Raw genomic sequence first — 18,127 nt, 5'->3', positions numbered from 1 at the left:
CTCCCTTATCATCCGAAATAATGTTTTAAGTTGACCCTTAAATTAGGACTTTGGTCTAAGTTTGCTCTCCTTATCACAAAAAACTAGTTATTAGGCCCGGGCTATGCTCCGGGTAAGAGAAATTTTCATTTATTAATATTATACTTTGAAATCATAACACTAAATATCACTTGGTCTAGTGGTTAAAACTTTAGTATATAAACTTGAAGTCATGGGATCAAATCTGACACTATGTAATTTCTATTTTTTTGTTGTATGTGAATTACATGGAGTAAAATGAACTTAGGGAGAGCGCCACGTGGCACCGTTCCTTGTTTAGGAACGCCTTTTAATATATTAGTATAGATATTTACATACAACATATATCATGACTAGACCTGATTATTGGACAGGATAGCCCAATGACAAAGGGTTAGTGTCAAATTTACAAGACTTTTATTGGACAGGTTTTTATTGGATAAGGTCATTATTGGACAGAGCTATTATAAGGTCATTATTGGACAGAGCCATTATAAGGCCAATAAAGAAACCCAATAATTTTGAAAAATAAAATAAGTTATGTAGAAACAATTACAACATATTCAGATTCACATTCATTAAAACTCACTTTTGGCTCTTTTTGTTCCTTGTTTTTCTTGCTCGTTTGCCGGCCCGTCCATTATCAACCCACTATCGACCCACTATCCATTGGCCCAACCCACTACAACCCTTCATGAGGCGAGCCTCTTATAACCCGACTAGCCCAATAACCAGATCTAATCATGACTATTTAAATCTTAAAACTAAAAAGTAAAAACTAATAAACTAATTTTTAAGGTCATTGTCTTTTTTTTTTCAGAGGTAGATCGTATTTAATCTGAGTGAAGTTTGAATCCAATAGAATCTTTCTCCTTCACCAAAAATATCTAAAACTAATTACAAAAACTACAAAATTTATGTTCAAAATAAATATACAAAAACAATAAATTAAGTGTACATTATGTCAGCAAGTTAGCTTACTCGAAGTATAACTGCCATCAACAGTCCAGAAGTGAATTGACGAATAAGAAATCAAATTGCTTATATGCTCGTGCGTTAGCCAGACTGAGATGCGCGTATCGAGTGTGGAAGAAGAGCCCTATAGAGGTAAGAGATCGACCTAGGTGTTTGTATATCAAGCAGTTAGTACTAGGCAATGCTACATCTATCCGGTGGATAATTAACCCACTAGAAATAGAGTATTAAAAAACTATTAGAAGTGATGAGTTGGATTCCATTATTTATTTGTTTCTATTAGTAGTGGGTTGTTGACCCACTGGGTAGATAAAGTTTTTTCCGTTAGTAGTTAGTAGTAGTAGCTGACTATCTGTTAATCATTACCCTTGCCACCACCAACTATGCTACTTGATGAGCTATCCTGTACACTATGAGATGAACATCTACTTGTAGAACTCCCCTCTGCTGCAATTCTTTTCTGACGGTTCTTTTTTTCTAATGATTTATCCTGCACCACAAACGGAAATACAATGAGCATTTACTAACAGGAAACAATCTCAAAAAATGTGAGTGAGAGCGAGTGAGTTGAAACTTGAGAGAAGCTAATGAGTTTGATTGAGATTTTGAGTGGTATATAAGTTATATGAGTCAGAATTAAACATTGTGAAAATTCCTTCAACTAATTTGGAAAATTTTAAAGAAACACTTGTTGTAGATTGAAGGAAGCAATAAAAAAGTGGAAATTTTGTGAAACAGCTAGTCATTACTCGTTACCTCATCAGTAGTTGATCCTGGTGTTTTCAGCTCCAGGTTGGTTGGGACATCACTTGAATCTTCATTTTGGTTGATTCGTTTTTCTTGCTTATCTGATGAACTTCCAATACCTTGTTTGGCGTAAACTTGGGTTCTACTACCTGGCTGCATGGACGGAGAAACATCGGCTGATGGCTGCTCAGCAGGAGGATTTGGGGCCATGTATGGCATGAAAGTAGAGCACGGGTTGGCGAACATAGCAGGGTTTGGACTACCAAAATATGGGTATGGCTGCATAGATAGATGCATAGGGATTGGTGCTGAAGGAACAGGAATCGACATGGGATATGGATAAGAAGGTGGATGTTGAAGAACTGAATCCATACCGACCCACGGATAAGCAGAACCAAGTCTCTGCTGACATTGTCCATTAAGCCTTTCGATGTCTGATTTTAAGGTTGTCTTCTCTTCTCTAAGATCATTTTTCTCTTGTGTCAACTGTTGAGAAAGAGAAGTTCAGAGATCTTTCACGAGAGATGCTTCCATGTTATCACAATATTATTATTATCACTAGCAAAAGAGAGAAAAGCACCACCTCACGAGATTCTTCGCTCAAAGAGGTATGTTCAGCTTTAAGTTTGTCGACTTCAGCAGTCAAATCTTTGAGCAATTGAATTGTATCGCTTATAATGGTTGCCTTATCATTCTTTGGCCTATCAGCATCTGAATTCGATCATTAACACCCAACAATTAATTTAACAGCATGAATCCATATGTAATATAGTTATAGTGGGAGCATATATTTTCAATTTATACAGCACTACAATGTGTAAGCAGTGAAAGTAGTTTCATTAATATTGTCTGGTAGACATGTATCACCAATTACCAAAGTAGATGACTCTTATTCTAGACTCCAAAGATAAATACCTATTACTCGTAGGGATGACAATTCAGTCCGGATAAAATCCAATTTGAAGCAAAAAGTAAAGTTATTTGAGGAGAAAAAAAGAAGTCCGATTCACAATTGGAGTGGGAGACAGAGTTTGGAATGGGGGTCCGAAAGGTCGCAGTCAGATATTGCAACGTCTGACTGACGAGTTGTCATCTCTAACTTCTAGTCCTCTGTCATTTCAAACTTCAACAGAATAAACTAAAGGCTTAAGCCTTAAGCAGTCACTCATCCTCCTCCCTGAAAAATTGAAATGTCATACACCTAAGAGAGTTACATACCCCTCATTCTCTCCCATCACAAGTTTCCACACGGCGTCATTAAAGGACTTCCCTAACACAGTGGAGATGTACACTATTTATTAGCCAAGGACCACCAGCCTCCCTGTGTCACCAGCTGCTCAGTAGTCTCTCTCCACAGAGAAGGTATACAGTTCTAAACGTTGACTAAGAATATATAGTTGATACAAAGCATCTTGCTGGATACCATGAAACAGCACAAAATAGTTTCATCTCTCATATAATCTCAATACAATAATACTATCCAGTAAAGGATCATGAACAAGGCATTACGGCTTTTTCTTCTATAAAAGCAATTTCAACTTGATAAATAAGCCCCTGGTCAAGCTGGTACTCAATTTGATGATTGTTCAATAGTAAATAATCAATAATACTTTCCTCACAAAACTTGTACACAATGGGTGTGGTGCATACAACATGATTTAGTCACCATGAATTACAGAGATATATAAGTATAAATCACTCTTGTACAAATTTAACATACATGTGGCTTACAGTGAGTCAGTGACTAAGCTTGTTGTATACTAATATACTATACACCCAATATATACAAGACCTATTGTACTTCCTTCTCTACTAGCAATTTCTAGCAAATATGAGTAATAACAAAAACTATTTAAAAGTTCTAGTAGATAGATTCAAAAGTGGAAAGAGACATCATACGAGAGGGGGTTTAATTTACCAAGTGTTTTTCCCAACTCAATGAACTGCTCATTTAGCCGACACCTCCGTTGCTTCTCACGGCCAGCCTTCTGAAGCTTTTTTGCAGCAGAAGGATCCCCAGATTCCATCTCACTATTTGTTCAATACAAAAAACTGCATTTAACACGACACAACAGCAGAAAATTAAATCAGGTGATGAACTCATTATACATAGGACTACATGACAATATGACATTCATATGGAATAGGAAGAACAAACACTAATATTAGAAGATTCCACAAAAACTATACAAAATTCATCACAGATACATCGATACTTCTAAATAATCTAATAGAACTCGAAAAACATTGCGCCTCATAAAACTTAAAACTCAACCAATAACATTCTCACATGACTTGAAAGCATTATGAGCTTCATTGCTCATACAGTCACTTCATTTCCAAATTGATCTTCAAATAAAACTAAAAAGAAAAGAAATTAATGAAAAACACATTTTTTTAATTCCAATTTAGAATGACAAAATTGAGAAGCTAGTTAGGTTTTCCAGAATTCTCAATTCCGTCTAATTAAAATTTAACGCACATCAATCACACCAATCTCAATTTTCTGTAAAACACAATTCTAATTGACATGCAATTTCAGCCAGATTACACACAACTCATATGAATTACATCTTCAGAATCTATATTATACGATAAGTTCCATCAAAAACTTCATCCTAAAATGAAAAAAAAAACAGGTATGCGAAAATTTCATAAATGATTCTCTAGTACAATACTTGAAGTTTACATAAAGTAAAGATTCTATGCAATGAACATAGGATTCCTGAAATTAAATGAAAATTGCACTTAAAAATAATTGAAAAGAACATATGCAGAAAAGAGAAAGTGATGAAATTGACCTGAAGAATGAAGAACAATTAATTTGAATTAATAGTAGTTTTTGATGTATTTTCTGTGTGCGTATGTCTGGTTTATTGAATTAGCAGCAGATAGTGAGATAGGATATAAGGAAAAAGTCCAATCTGCCGCCGTTTTAAACCCCCTGGGATTCTCTTTTCTTTTTTGGCTTGTGCTGCTGCCTGCAGCTACTCCTCAATTTGCCGCGGAGCTTCCACATAAGGTACAAAATGCGTTACTCCATGGTAAGAAGAATTTCCTCAGTATTGTCCTCGCACGGACACTTACCTAGAGACCCAATAGCACCCTGATCCCCTACCACGGTCCACGACATTGAAATTATACTTCCACCAAGATTGGTCTCTCATGTGGGAGATAGGTAGCGATACCATTAGATCAAAAAGTCCTTAATAACGAATTTTGCTAAATAACACCCTGGTTTTCCTATTTACACCTTGTATTTCTAATTGAAACACTTCTCTCAAAAAATCTCAAATAAAAGAGAGAAATATTTCACTTATTTCAGAATAAATGAAGTATAAAAATACATTTGTCTTTTCTTTTCTTTCCCCTCTATTCTCTATTCCCTTATTTATTCCCCTTCCATTCCTCCTCACCTCTTCCATTTCCTCTCATCTCTCATTCTCTTTCTCATCCCATTCCTCTTCTTCCATTTCGTTTCTCTTATTTCATAACAGATGAAGTATAAAAATACAAAAGTCTTTCCTTCTCTTTCCCCTTCATTTCACATTCCCTCATTCACTCCCTTTCCATTCCTCCTCACCTCCTCCATTCCCTCTCATCTCTCATTATCTCTCTCATTCCTTTCCTCTTGTTTCATTTTCTCCATTAAAAGGACTACAATATCTCAACTTTTTTTTAAAAAAAAGGACTACAAGATCTCAAAAAATTCCAACAAGCTACATTTTCCAACGATTTCAAGTTTTTTGACCATCTCGTCATATCGCTAGAAAATGCTAATGTTATTAAAAAAAATTGATATAATACTGATGAAATGTCTTGGACCTGACGCTTTGAAAAACCTAGCACGAGGGTCCCTATTTCGGCCAATTTTTTTAACTTAATTAGAACATCTCATACTAGAGTAAAATTTACCGGAAGCTGGCTTGAAATCGTCGAAAAAGCGCCCAACTGTGGTCAGCCGCCTATTATAGGTGTCCAACTGTGGTCAGGCGCCTATTATAGGCGTCCAACCACAGGTTCATGCATCTATGATAGATATCTGGACGCTTTTTCGGCAATTTCAAGTCATTCTATTTCTTCAAATAAATGAAGCATAAAATTTCATTAGTATTAAAAATGCAATGTTGTGGCCAGAAAAGTTGCACATAATTTGACCGGAAAGGTTGTAATCCCCCATAATTTTATGAATTTTATAAATATATTTCAGTGTGTGTATATATATATATATATATATATATATATATAATATATATATATATATATATAAGTATATTTTAGTATTTAAATGATTTATTTCTTGAAAGGTTGACTATTTGAAAGTCAAAATAATTATTTAATGATTTAAAGTAATCAAATATTTTATTTAATCATACTTTGAAAATTATTTAAATACCTTAAAATACATTTTGATTTAGCAAAAACGAATTTTAAATTGGGTTACAAGAACCTAACTACACAAATCACCGAACCATTAAATATTATTAAAGCCCAAACACCTTTTTCTAAGCTCAAACATCTTTTCCTAAGCCCAAAAGGGGATAACTATATGAACCCCGAAAAAAATTCCTACACACTTATTTTCTCTCTCTTCCTCTCCCCTAATCTTTCGGCCCTCCTCTTTCTTTTTCTCTCTTTTTCTTCTCTCTCTTCTCTCGGTCCTTCCTCCTTCTTCCGTCGACAGCTGACGGCAGCCAACGCCACCGCCATCGTGCCGCATCGCCTCTCCACGTCGGCGTCCCTTTCTTTCCTCCTTTTCTTTGATTATTTTTTCCTCCTCAATTTTTATTTAATGCAAAATTTATATTTTTAAGGATTGTTTAATATGTTTATGTTTAAAGTTATAGTTTGATGATTTAAATATAAATCCAAGTTTATGTAGTTTATACAATGAACTAACTAAATTTCATATTTATTGATTATGTTTGAATTAAGATTATAGTTATCAAAGCATGGACTTTTAGGGTTTATTAAGTTGGAAAATCATATTAGTATATTATAGTTTATTAAATTAAGCATTTTTATGATTTTAATTATGTTTAAAAGGGATTTTATTATATTATAAGTTGCTGAAAGTTTTATAACTATGCAATGGAGTTTTCATGATCAAAGTATGAGTTTTTAGTGGTTTTTAATGAATAGTATAGTAGTACTATACTAGGGAGTATTAATAAATGAGGTCTTATTGATAGAAAAGTTTTTAAGGGTTTAAAAGATTTTAATATTGCTGGAATTTTTGAGAATTGATTTGTGATCATTTTGATTATTGTTAGGCAAAGAATTCTGTTTAGGCGACTTTTAAGCTTGTTAAAGTGGGGTTCGAACTTTGTCTATACAAGGTACGTACATACCTATGTATTGGTTGGATTAATATCATACCCTAAGGATGGGATTTATGTAGTATCATGTATTTGGAACTATTTTTAATTCATATGTGATTTATATTCAATTGAATATGCATGTGTTTATGCCGTTGTGTGAAGCATGTTGATCATGATGATTATATTATATTTGTATGGATGATTGATACAAACATGTGGGATTTGGAAACTTTATTTTATTAATTCACATGAGGGGTTAATATTTATGTTGGTATTCGATCATGGTTGAATCATGTTATTTCCTTTGGGTTTTTTAATTACTTTATGAGGATCGAGGGTCGTATTTGGTAAGTTGGTTATTCATCTATGAAAGGTTGGTTGGTTGTTGACTTGGTTCACCAAATAAATAAAGGTTATGGATTTAATGTTGGAATTAATCTTGGGTTGTTAAGTTGATGATCACTTTATCTAATCCTAGATAAAAATGAAAGTTTATATATCTTTGATGATTATATTATTTGTCCTAATTGTGAGTCATAACAAGTGAATTAAATATTAATCATGTAAAATGAAACGTGAACAACAATAACTTTAGAGTTGTGCACGTCTAAAGTGTTGGACTAGTATAAGTTGGAGTAAATGCATAAATGGTGGTAGACCATGGCTTTTCTTGGATCGGATTAATCACTGTGTCCTATTTTTATTTTTAAGGTTTTTCGATATTATAGGTCAGGGGACTACGGAGTCGTGCTCGTACTTCGTCTTCTAGATTGAAAATTGGTTTTGGTTTTGACAACTCGTTCCATTGACTATTCTATCTAAATTAATTAACTTATTAGTTGTGGAGGTTACTTCAGTAAAAGTAGTTTGCTATATTATTATATTAATTATTATTTATTAACGCTTACTGTTTACTAGTATCATACTAAGTTTTATATTTATTTACTATGTAGTACTCAGCTTTGCTGATTACGTGCTTTGTGTGTATGTGTTGATCATGACTATGCCTTATTGATTTTGCGGTTTTTTCACCAAATACCCCTGACAAAAAAATTTATTCACCAAATACCCCAACTTTTTTCAAAATTCACCAGATACCCCTAACTTTTAAAAAAATTCACCAGATACCCTTACTATTAACGGACGTTAGTGCTCCGTTATCTTATATTTACAAGTTTGCCATTAGTCAATTTAATTAGCCCTAAGTCAATCTAATTAGCCTTAATTAAGCCCTAATTAACCTAATTAATCTAATTAACCTAACTAACCCAACCCCAACCCCCAAACCCTAGACCCACCACCCAACCCAGCCACACCCCTCCCCCTCCCCTCCCCTCGCCGGCCCCTCCCTCACGCCGCCTTTCCGGCTTGTCCCCTCCCCCTCCCTCACTCTCGTCGCGCCTCCCCTCCCCCTCCCTCCTTCCTTCGCGGTTCACTTTCCGGCAGCGAATTCAACAGCAGCAGCGGCGGCCAGCGAGAGTGAGGGAGGGGGAGAGGGAGGGAGGGGGAGGGGAGGCGCGACGAGAGCGAGGGAGGGGGAGGGAGGCGCGACGAAGGGGGAGGGAGGCGCGCGCGACGAGAGTGAGCGAGGGAGGGGGAGGGGGCTGCCGGAAAGAGGAGCGCGAAGGAAGGAGGGGAGGGAGGCGCGAAGAGAGTGAGGGAGGGGGGCTGCCGGAAAACTTGGCGCGAGGGGGAGGGGGGTTGCCGGCGAGGGGGAGGGGGGCTGGGTGGGGGGGTTGCCGGCGTGGGGGAGGGGGGCTGGGTGGGGGGTGGGTTAGGGGAGAGAGAGGGGTTAGATTAGTTAGGTTTTTTAGGGTTTTTTAGAGTGTTCCCTCTAGGTTTCTCTAGGTTTCCTTGGGAGGGGTTTTTGTTCTAGCCGCTGGGCTAGGGTTTCCTTCGCTGGAAGGGGTAGTTCTCAGCCGCGGTTGAGAACTCGGGGACACAATGGAGTCGACGCTGACAATCTCCGATCAAAGAGAGGGTCAGATTCACGAAAAAGAGAATTCTTTTGCTCTAAGGAAAACAGATGATACGTTACTGTTAAACAATGAGATACCTGAACAAGCGATTGAATGGGAGGATGACGGGGAAGAGGATGAAGAGGCACGGATTGAATTAAGCTTGGTGGGGAAAGTGTGGACCGATCGAAATATAAATGCTAACGCGTTCATTAACACTATGACGAATGTGTGGAACCCTAAGCATGGTGTTGAAATAAGTAACATTGCTAAAAACATGTATATGTTTCAATTTCATCATTGGAGAGATAAGCAGAGGGTTTTAGACGAACAGCCATGGCACTTTGATCGTCATGCCGTGCTCTTTAGTGAAGTGGACCCGGAGGTAAAACCGTCCGAAACACATATGCATGATCTCCCGATGTGGGCGCGAATCTATAACCTACCCGTGAAGGGAAGGTTGAACATGGCTAATGTGGAGAAGATAGGAAATAAAATTGGTACGTTTGTGAAGATGGACAACTCAGGATCATTAGGGATCGATAAATCAATAAGAGTTAGAGTTAAGGTGGACGTGAGAAAACCCCTTCAAAAAGTGGTGAAAGTGAAGATGAGGGGGGGAATGGAGGAGGTGTTTGATGTCAAATATGAGAGGCCTCCCCTATACTGTTACTTTTGTGGTAGGATGGGACATGGAGTAAAGGATTGTGAAGGGTGTAAAGAGATGGAGGAACCAACCAATAATTATGGGGCTTGGCTCAAAGCTTCACCATGGAAGAGTGGGAGAGGTGCGATGGACATGGGGAACAACAGTGGGGATAGTAAGTGTGCGAAGGCCCTGTTCATAACTAAACCTAAAAAATGTGAGGGGAAAGTGAGGGATGTGGTGGCCATGGGAGAAGTGACAAATAAAATGGGTGAGGTGGATCTGGGGATTGCAGGGGAGTTGTCGAAGGAAGGAGGAAATCAAGAATGTGAAAATACAAAGGGTAAGGAGCAAGGGGTTAACGAGAGGATGGCAGAAGGTATTAGAAGTCAACCTTTGGCTCCACAAGGTGAAGAAAAGTGTGCTGGTGATAGGAGTCAACTTTTGTCTCCACATGGAGACCATATGACCTCTAGGGATGTTTCTGTGACTAAGCAGAAGAAGTGGAAAAAAATTGAAAGGGGTAAAGATGGCAGTAGCAATAGATTTACAGAGAGGGCTTGTGGAAAAAGAAAGGAGAGTGAAGTGGATGAGGAGATGGCTACGTGCATGGAGGTGGATACCATAATATCTTCGAAGAAAAGAATTGTGGAAGTTGCTGTTGAACAAGTGGCGGGCCCCACTCCTTGGGCTCTCGGTGAACAATGATTTACATCCTCTCTTGGAACTGTAGGGGCTTGGGGAATGTCCCTGCAGTAAATGCGCTAAAACGCATTGTTTTTCTTGAACATCCCCAGATGGTGTTTTTATCGGAAACACGTCTAAAAGCTAGTGAGATGGAAAAAGTAAAGCAGAAAATAAAAATGAAGAATATGATGGCAGTAGATTGTGTGGGAGATGGTCGTAGGAGAAAAGGAGGTGTAGCTTTGTTTTGGAATGAGATTTTGGAGGTTAGCATAAAATCCTACTCCAATAATTATATTGATGCATGGGTGGCCACAATGGAAAACGAACGGTGGAGATTCACTGGAGTCTACGGCTTCCCGGAAGAGGGGCAAAAATTCAGAACCGGTCAATTGCTGGCCCATTTACGTGAAGATGATCATACTCCGTGGCTATGCGGGGGGGATTTTAACTTGATGATGCTCTCTAGTGAGAAACAAGGAGGTAATGATTTCTGTATGGAGGAGGCAGAAATTCTAAGAGAAGCTACCAGAGCATGCAACTTTGAAGATTTGGGCTATGTTGGGCATGACTTTACTTGGACAAACAATAGGGGGGGCGAGCACAATATTCAAGAGAGGTTAGATCGCTTTTTCGCTACTCCTCAGTGGAGGCACCATTTTCCGGGCTCTTTTGTCACTCACTTATCAAAACGGAAGTCCGACCATCTTCCTATTCTTTTATGCTTGAAAGGTAATGTTGAAGTGCCTAAAAAGAAAAGGAAGGCTAGATTGTTCCGCTTTGAAGAAATGTGGCTTCGGGATGAAAATTGTGCAGACATCATAGGGAATGCATGGGTAACGGGGGGTGATCTATGCTCAAAAATTGCTCACACTTCTAGGAACTTGAGTGCATGGGGACGAAACAAATTTGGTGATTTTATGAAAGAAATGAAGGATTGTAGAATGAAAATGGAGCAGCTTATTAAAGAAACGCAGACTTACGAAATCATTGCACAAATGCGAGCCCTTGATGACCGAATGGATGAGCTGGAGAATAGAGAGGAGTTGTACTGGAAACAGAGAAGTAGACAAGATTGGTTAAAAAACGGGGACAAAAACACATCTTTTTTTCATACGAAGGCCAAGCAGAGAAGGCACCGGAATCAGATAACGAGTATCAAGGATGAGGCAGGGAACGTGTTTAAGGAAGAAGAGGAAGTTATGGAAGTGATGGTCGGTTTCTTTGAGAATCTATTCACGTCTGGTGGGCCTATAGAGGCAGCGGAGGTAATTGATAAAGTGGAAGCTCGAATTTCAGATGATCAATATGAGTTGTTGAACGCACCCTACACGGGGGAAGAAGTGTATGAAGCTCTAAGTCAAATGCATCCAACAAAAGCACCTGGACCGGATGGTATGTCTGCAATCTTTTTTCAGAAATTTTGGAATATTGTGGGCCATGATGTGATTGAAAAAGTTTTAGACATTTTGAATAATGCTGGTGATATTGGTTCGTTAAATCAGACTCATATAGTGCTCATCCCGAAAAAGAAACATTGTGAGTCTCCTGTTGATTTTCGACCAATTAGCTTATGTAATGTGTTGTATAAAATGGTGTCAAAAGTGCTGGCTAACAGACTAAAATTAATCCTCCCTAATATTATCCATGAGTCTCAGAGTGGTTTTGTGCCGGGAAGATTGATTACAGACAATGTGTTGGTTGCATATGAATGTTTCCATTTTCTAAGGAAAAAGAGAAAAGGAAAAAAAGGTTTTTTGGGCCTAAAGTTGGACATGAGCAAAGCGTATGACCGTGTGGAGTGGGAGTTTTTGGAGAAGATGATGGTAAAGTTTGGTTTCCCGGGTTCTTATATTAAAAATATCATGAAATGTGTGAATTCTGCTTCCTTTAGAGTCCTTGTAAATGGACAACCGTCACGTGATTTTAAGCCAAGTAGAGGGCTCAGACAAGGGGATCCGTTGTCTCCATTCCTGTTTATTATGTGTGCGGAGGGGTTATCCGCCCTTTTGCGGGATTCAGAGAGGAAAGGCCACATTCATGGTCTAAAAATTGCCAGAAGGGTGGATCCAATATCTCACCTATTTTTTGCTGATGATAGTCTCCTGTTTGTGAGGGCTAGTGAAGTTGAGGTGGAAACTGTGCTCGATATTCTTTCAATTTATGAAGCTGCTTCAGGTCAGAAACTGAATATGGACAAATCGGAGGTGTCCTTTAGTCGAAACATTGAACTTGAGAAGAAAAATACGCTTCAGATGAAGTTATCTTTTAAGGCTGTTAATGAACATGAAAAGTATCTTGGACTTCCGACATACATAGGAAGCTCTAAGAAACAAGTGTTCCAAGTTATTCAGGATCGTATCTGGAAAAAGCTTAAAGGTTGGAAGGAGAGATACTTATCACAAGCGGGCAGGGAAATTCTCATTAAATCCATAGCTCAAGCGATACCTACCTATGCAATGCAATGCTTCTCTATCCCTATAAGCATTTTAAAGGACGTGGAAAAATTGTGTAGACATTTCTTTTGGGGGCAAAAAAATGAGGAAAGGAAAACTTGTTGGGTTGCTTGGGAGAATATGTACGGCTCGAAGAAAGATGGAGGCATGGGGTTTCGAAATATGCAAATATTTAATAAAGCCATGTTAGCCAAACAAGCGTGGAGGGTACTGAACAATGAAGATTCACTCATGGCCCGTGTTTTAAAAGGAAAATACTATCCAAAATGTTCGTTCTGGGAAGCGAAACCAAGCTCGAATATGAGCTTCACATGGCGTTCTATTTTGGGAGCAAGAGAGGTGATTGAAAAAGGAGCTAGGCGAATAATCGGCAATGGGGCAACCACTAACATATGGAGTGATCCTTGGGTGGCAAAACTTCCAAAGTTTAGAGTGGCATCTGATCCGAGTGTGCGTGATGATGCTCCAGTAAAGGTGAAAGAGTTGTGGGTGGACCGAAAGTGGAATGTTGAGCTGCTGCAGGAGCTTTTTTCACAAGGTGAGGCTGAAGCAATTCAACATATACAAGTGCCGTTGTTTGATGACGTAGATAGATGGGCTTGGCATTATACTCGAAATGGTATGTTTAGTGTGCGGAGTGCATACTATATGCTGCTACAAGAAAATGCGAGTGAGAGAGCAGGTTCTTCATCTAGCGCAGGAAGGTTTGCGTGGCCTGTAGTGTGGAATGCAGAGGTGCCACCAAAAATAAAACACTTTGCATGGCGGGCCGTAAAAGAAGCGCTGGCAGTTCGTGAACAATTGGGAAAACGAGGCATGGAGATAGACATGAGGTGTGTAATGTGTGGGGAGCATAATGAATCAGTCTCTCATGCCCTTGTCATGTGCCGGGAAGCTCGTAATATATGGTATCTCTCTCCTTTGAGACTAGAATTCCATGGAAATGAGACTAAGTCCTTTAGAGAATGGTGTGTCTCCCTTCGAAGTGTTCATACGGACCCAAGATGGTGGAGTCTCTTCTGGAGCCTATGCTGGGGAATTTGGTTGAAGCGCAATAAGTGGATTTTCGATGGTAGAAAGTGGTTGAATGATGAGCTTATTCATAAGGCGATTGGGATGGTGGGAGAATACGAAAAAGCTAATGAGGTGAGGGTTGGGGGGATGACACAGCCACAACTCAACAAGGTGTGGAAGGCACCGGACGAGAATGGCTATAAAACCAATTCGGATGCAGCCACTTTTCGAGGAAAGGGGGTGGGTCTTGGAGGAGTCACAAGGGATAGTATGGGTGAGGTGGTGGTCGCAACATGTTGTTTTCTGCCAGGAGAGATCGAAGTGGAGGTGGCGGAAGCCATGGCAATGCGGCACGCGATGAAGATATCTATGGAAGCAGGTTTTAGAAATCTGGTGCTAGAAACGGATAATCTTACCGTGTGCTCAAAGCTGAAGAAGGGGTGCAGAGAACCTACTGAATTGGGTAGCATCTTGAATGATATTTATAAGCTTGCTAGTGAGTGTGTTTCTGTAGTTTTTAGCTTTGTTAAAAGGGAAGGAAATGGGGTTGCCCATGAACTAGCTAAGTTGAGTCAAAGTTTTGTTGAAGGTAGAGTGTGGTTGGAGGAATATCCTCCTGAAGTCCATGCTGCTGTAATTGCAGACATTAACTCAATTTCTTAATAAAATGGTTTGGTGTTTCCTCGTCAAAAAAAAAAAAAAAAGACTAACGGAGTTAACCGCCGTTAGTCATTAAGGGCATTATTTGTCATTTTTTTCAAAATTTGGGGTATCTGGTGAATTTTTTTAAAAGTTAGGGGTATCTGGTGAATTTTGAAAAAAGTTGGGGTATTTGGTGAATAAATTTTTTTGTCAGGAGTATTTGGTGAAAAAACCGTTGATTTTGTGATGACCCAATTGGTGAGCAATCATTCGGGATCAATAGAGCATCGTCGTATACAACTTTGAAGATAATGCATCATGGGTTCGGGAATTTAGATAGCTTGTGTTCACTTTTATCATTTTATATATAGTTGACTTTACTTATATTTTCTAGTTGACTTTTACTTTTGGTGGTTGACTTTTACTTTTGAGCTTAATTTTGCCTTTATGTTGGTTTGACTTTTGGAGTTGATTTTTGGTTGACTAAGTTTTACTTTCAAAATTATTTATGATTATTCCCACTGCAAAATTCTGAATAAGTTGTTACGTTATCACACGGGCGATAATATTTTAATAATTCTCTAAGTTTTATATTAAAGATGTATTTTGGGAAATAGAGAATTGTCGGGGGTGTTACAAATGTTGCTAGAGATGTTGCCGTAGAAATGGTGTGGTGATGATAACATTCATCCTCCTTCAATGTGTAATGAGAAAGGGAGTGGCTGAAAAATGGCCAAGGAATTGGTTGGAGAAGTCCTTGATTGATGAGTAAGAGTGTGTGAGGAAGTATGAGAGTGGAAGAGTGAGGAGGTATGAGAGTGGGAAAGAGAGAGAGAGTGAGGGAATGGGTGTAAGAGTGTAAATACATAGGGGTGGGGACAAATATATATACATGGTGTTAGTAAGTAAAAAACAAGGCATCATTTAGCAACTTGGCTCAAGTGGTGAGTTTTTCCATCTTTCTAACAAAGTCTAAAGTTCAATTCCTACCCCAAGCATTTGCTTGAGATTTGGGGGAGAGGGGTTGGGGTGTATGGCTTGTAATAGGCCCGTGGGTGGAGAACCTTGTGCGAGAATAGCGTAGTGAAATTATTCTTACCTTTTAAAAAAAATAAAAACCCAAAAAATAAAATGTCACCCTATTTTTCATACTTTATTGTCTTAAATTCATATTCTAGTGGGTAATGGTCCTTTACACAGACGTGCTAGTAACTCTCAAATTCATATTTTACTAATTACTCTTACTCTTATATTATTATTATTATTATTATTATTATTATTATTATTATTATTATTATTATTATTATTATTATTATTATTATTATTATTATTATTATTATTATTATTATTATTATTATTATTATTTATTTTTATATTATTACTAATAAGTACTTAATAAATAATAAATAATAAATAATAAATAATAAATAATAAATAATAAATAATAAATAATAAATAATAAATAATAAATAATAAATAATAAATAATAAATAATAAATAATAAATAATAAATAATAAATAATAAATAATAAATAATAATAATAATAAATAATAAATAATAAAAAATAAATAATAAATAATAAATAATAAATAATAAATAATAAATAATAAATAATAAATAATAAATAACAAAATAATAAAATAATAAATAATATAATAAATAATAAATAATAATAATAAATAATAATAATAATATAAATAATAAATAATAAATAATAAATAATAAATAATAAATAATAATAATATAATACATAATAATAATAAATAATAAATAATAAATAATAAATAATAAATAATAAATATAATAAATAATAAATATAATATAAATAATAATAATAAAATAAATAATAAATAATAAATAATAAATAATAAATAATAAATAATAAATAATAAATAATAAAAAAAAAAATAATAAAATAATAAAAAAAAAATAATAAATAATAAATAATAAATAATAAATAATAAATAATAAATAATAAATAATAAATAATAAATAATAAATAATAAATAATAAATAATAAATAATAAATAATAAATAATAAATAATAAATAATAAATAATAAATGATAAATGATAAATAATAAATAATAAATAATAAATAATAAATAATAAATAATAAATAATAAATAATAAATAATAAATAATAAATAATAAATAATAAATAATACTTCCTCCGTTTCTAAATAAGTGCAACATTTCTTGTTTTCACGTTTGCCAATGCATTATTTTAACCATTAATATCTTCAATTATCAATAAGTAAAAATTATAAAAAGTTGATATTAAAAAAACTCACATTCAGACGAATCTAACAAGATCCCACATGACTATGTTTTTCTTAAAATGTAAATCACCAAAACTAATTAAAGTTTAAACCGTGAATAGTAAACACTATGCAAATGTTGCACTTATTTAGAAACGGAGGAAGTAAATAATAAATAATAAATAATAAATAATAAATAATAAATAATAAATAATAAATAATAAATAATAAATAATAAATAATAAATAATAAATAATAAATAATAAATAATAAATAATAAATAATAAATAATAAATAATAAATAATAAATAATAAATAATAAATAATAAGTAATAAGTAATAAGTAATAAGTAATAAGTAATAAGTAATAAGTAATAAGTAATAAGTAATAAGTAATAAATATTAAGTAATAAATAATAAGTAATAAATAATAAGTAATACTCCCTCTGTTTTTTTTTTATCTTTCTCACTTGGATTCTTGACACTATTCATGCATAGAGAGAATCTTCTCAAATGTTCTAAATTTATAAGAAAAAACATAGTCATGTGGGGTCTTGTTTGATTCGTCTCAATTAGTACTTTATTAATATTCAATCGTTATAATTTTTACTAATATATAATGAAAGATATTTAAGTTTTAAAACGTGCATTGGAAGACGCGCACAGAAAAGTAGGAATGATACAAAAAAACAGAGGGAGTAAATAATAAGTAATAAATATTAAGTAATAAGTAATAATAAATGATAAATGATAAATGATAAATGATACTCCAAATGATAAATGATAAATGAATGATAAATGATAAATGATAAATGATAAATGATAAATGATAAATGATAAATAATAAATAGTAAATAATAAATAGTAAGTAGTAAATAGTAAATAGTAAATAGTAAATAGTAAATAGTAAATAGTAAATAGTAAATAGTAAATAGTAAATAGTAAATAATAAATAGTATATAGTAAATAGTAAATAGTAAATAATAAATAATAAATAATAAATAATAAATAATAAATAATAAATAATAAATAATAAATAATAAATAATAAATAATAAATAATAAATAATAAATAATAATAAATAAATAATAAATAAATAATAAATAATAAATAATAAATAATAAATAATAAATAATAAATAATAAATAATAAATAATAAATAATAAATAATAAATAATAAATAATAAATAATAAATAATAAATAATAATAAATGATAAATAATAAATAATAAATAATAAATAATAATAAATAATAAATAATAACAATTATAATATATAAATAGAATGATAATAGTGTTAAAATAATAATAAATAATATAGTAATAATAAATATATAGATAATAAAGAATAAATAATAAAGAATAAATAATTTAATTATAAATAATAATAATAATAATAAATATTA

The 18,127-nt window shown here is 34.6% G+C and overlaps 1 protein-coding gene across 1 annotated transcript; it reads right to left on the bottom strand.

Moving 5' to 3' along the window:
* Positions 1–863: 863 nt before the first annotated feature.
* On the bottom strand, positions 864–4,731 carry LOC104903983 (transcription factor bHLH121). Its single transcript, XM_010692142.4, has 5 exons — positions 4,542–4,731; positions 3,659–3,792; positions 2,324–2,451; positions 1,750–2,226; positions 864–1,483 (listed from the first exon to the last, which is right to left on the bottom strand). The coding sequence occupies exons 2-5, from the start codon at positions 3,765–3,767 to the stop codon at positions 1,349–1,351; spliced, it is 849 nt and encodes a 282-aa protein (XP_010690444.1). The 5' UTR covers positions 3,768–3,792; positions 4,542–4,731; the 3' UTR covers positions 864–1,348.
* Between the last annotated feature and the right edge of the window lie 13,396 nt (positions 4,732–18,127).

Source organism: Beta vulgaris, chromosome 9 (genome assembly GCF_026745355.1).
Source record: "Beta vulgaris subsp. vulgaris cultivar EL10 chromosome 9, EL10.2, whole genome shotgun sequence".
Taxonomy (NCBI): domain Eukaryota; kingdom Viridiplantae; phylum Streptophyta; class Magnoliopsida; order Caryophyllales; family Amaranthaceae; genus Beta; species Beta vulgaris.
The sequence above is the reverse complement of the archived record's forward strand: the minus strand, read 5'-3'. Positions and strand labels throughout refer to the sequence as shown.

Bases quoted from the DNA above. Each gene is read 5' to 3' on its own strand.
- LOC104903983 (XM_010692142.4), bottom strand. From the start codon at position 3,767: ATGGAATCTGGGGATCCTTCTGCTGCAAAAAAGCTTCAGAAGGCTGGC. The intron at 2,452-3,658 runs GTAAATTAAACC...GATCGAATTCAG, and splicing joins TGAGTTGGGAAAAACACTTG to ATGCTGATAGGCCAAAGAAT. The intron at 2,227-2,323 runs GTGGTGCTTTTC...CTTTCTCAACAG, and splicing joins TGAGCGAAGAATCTCGTGAG to TTGACACAAGAGAAAAATGA.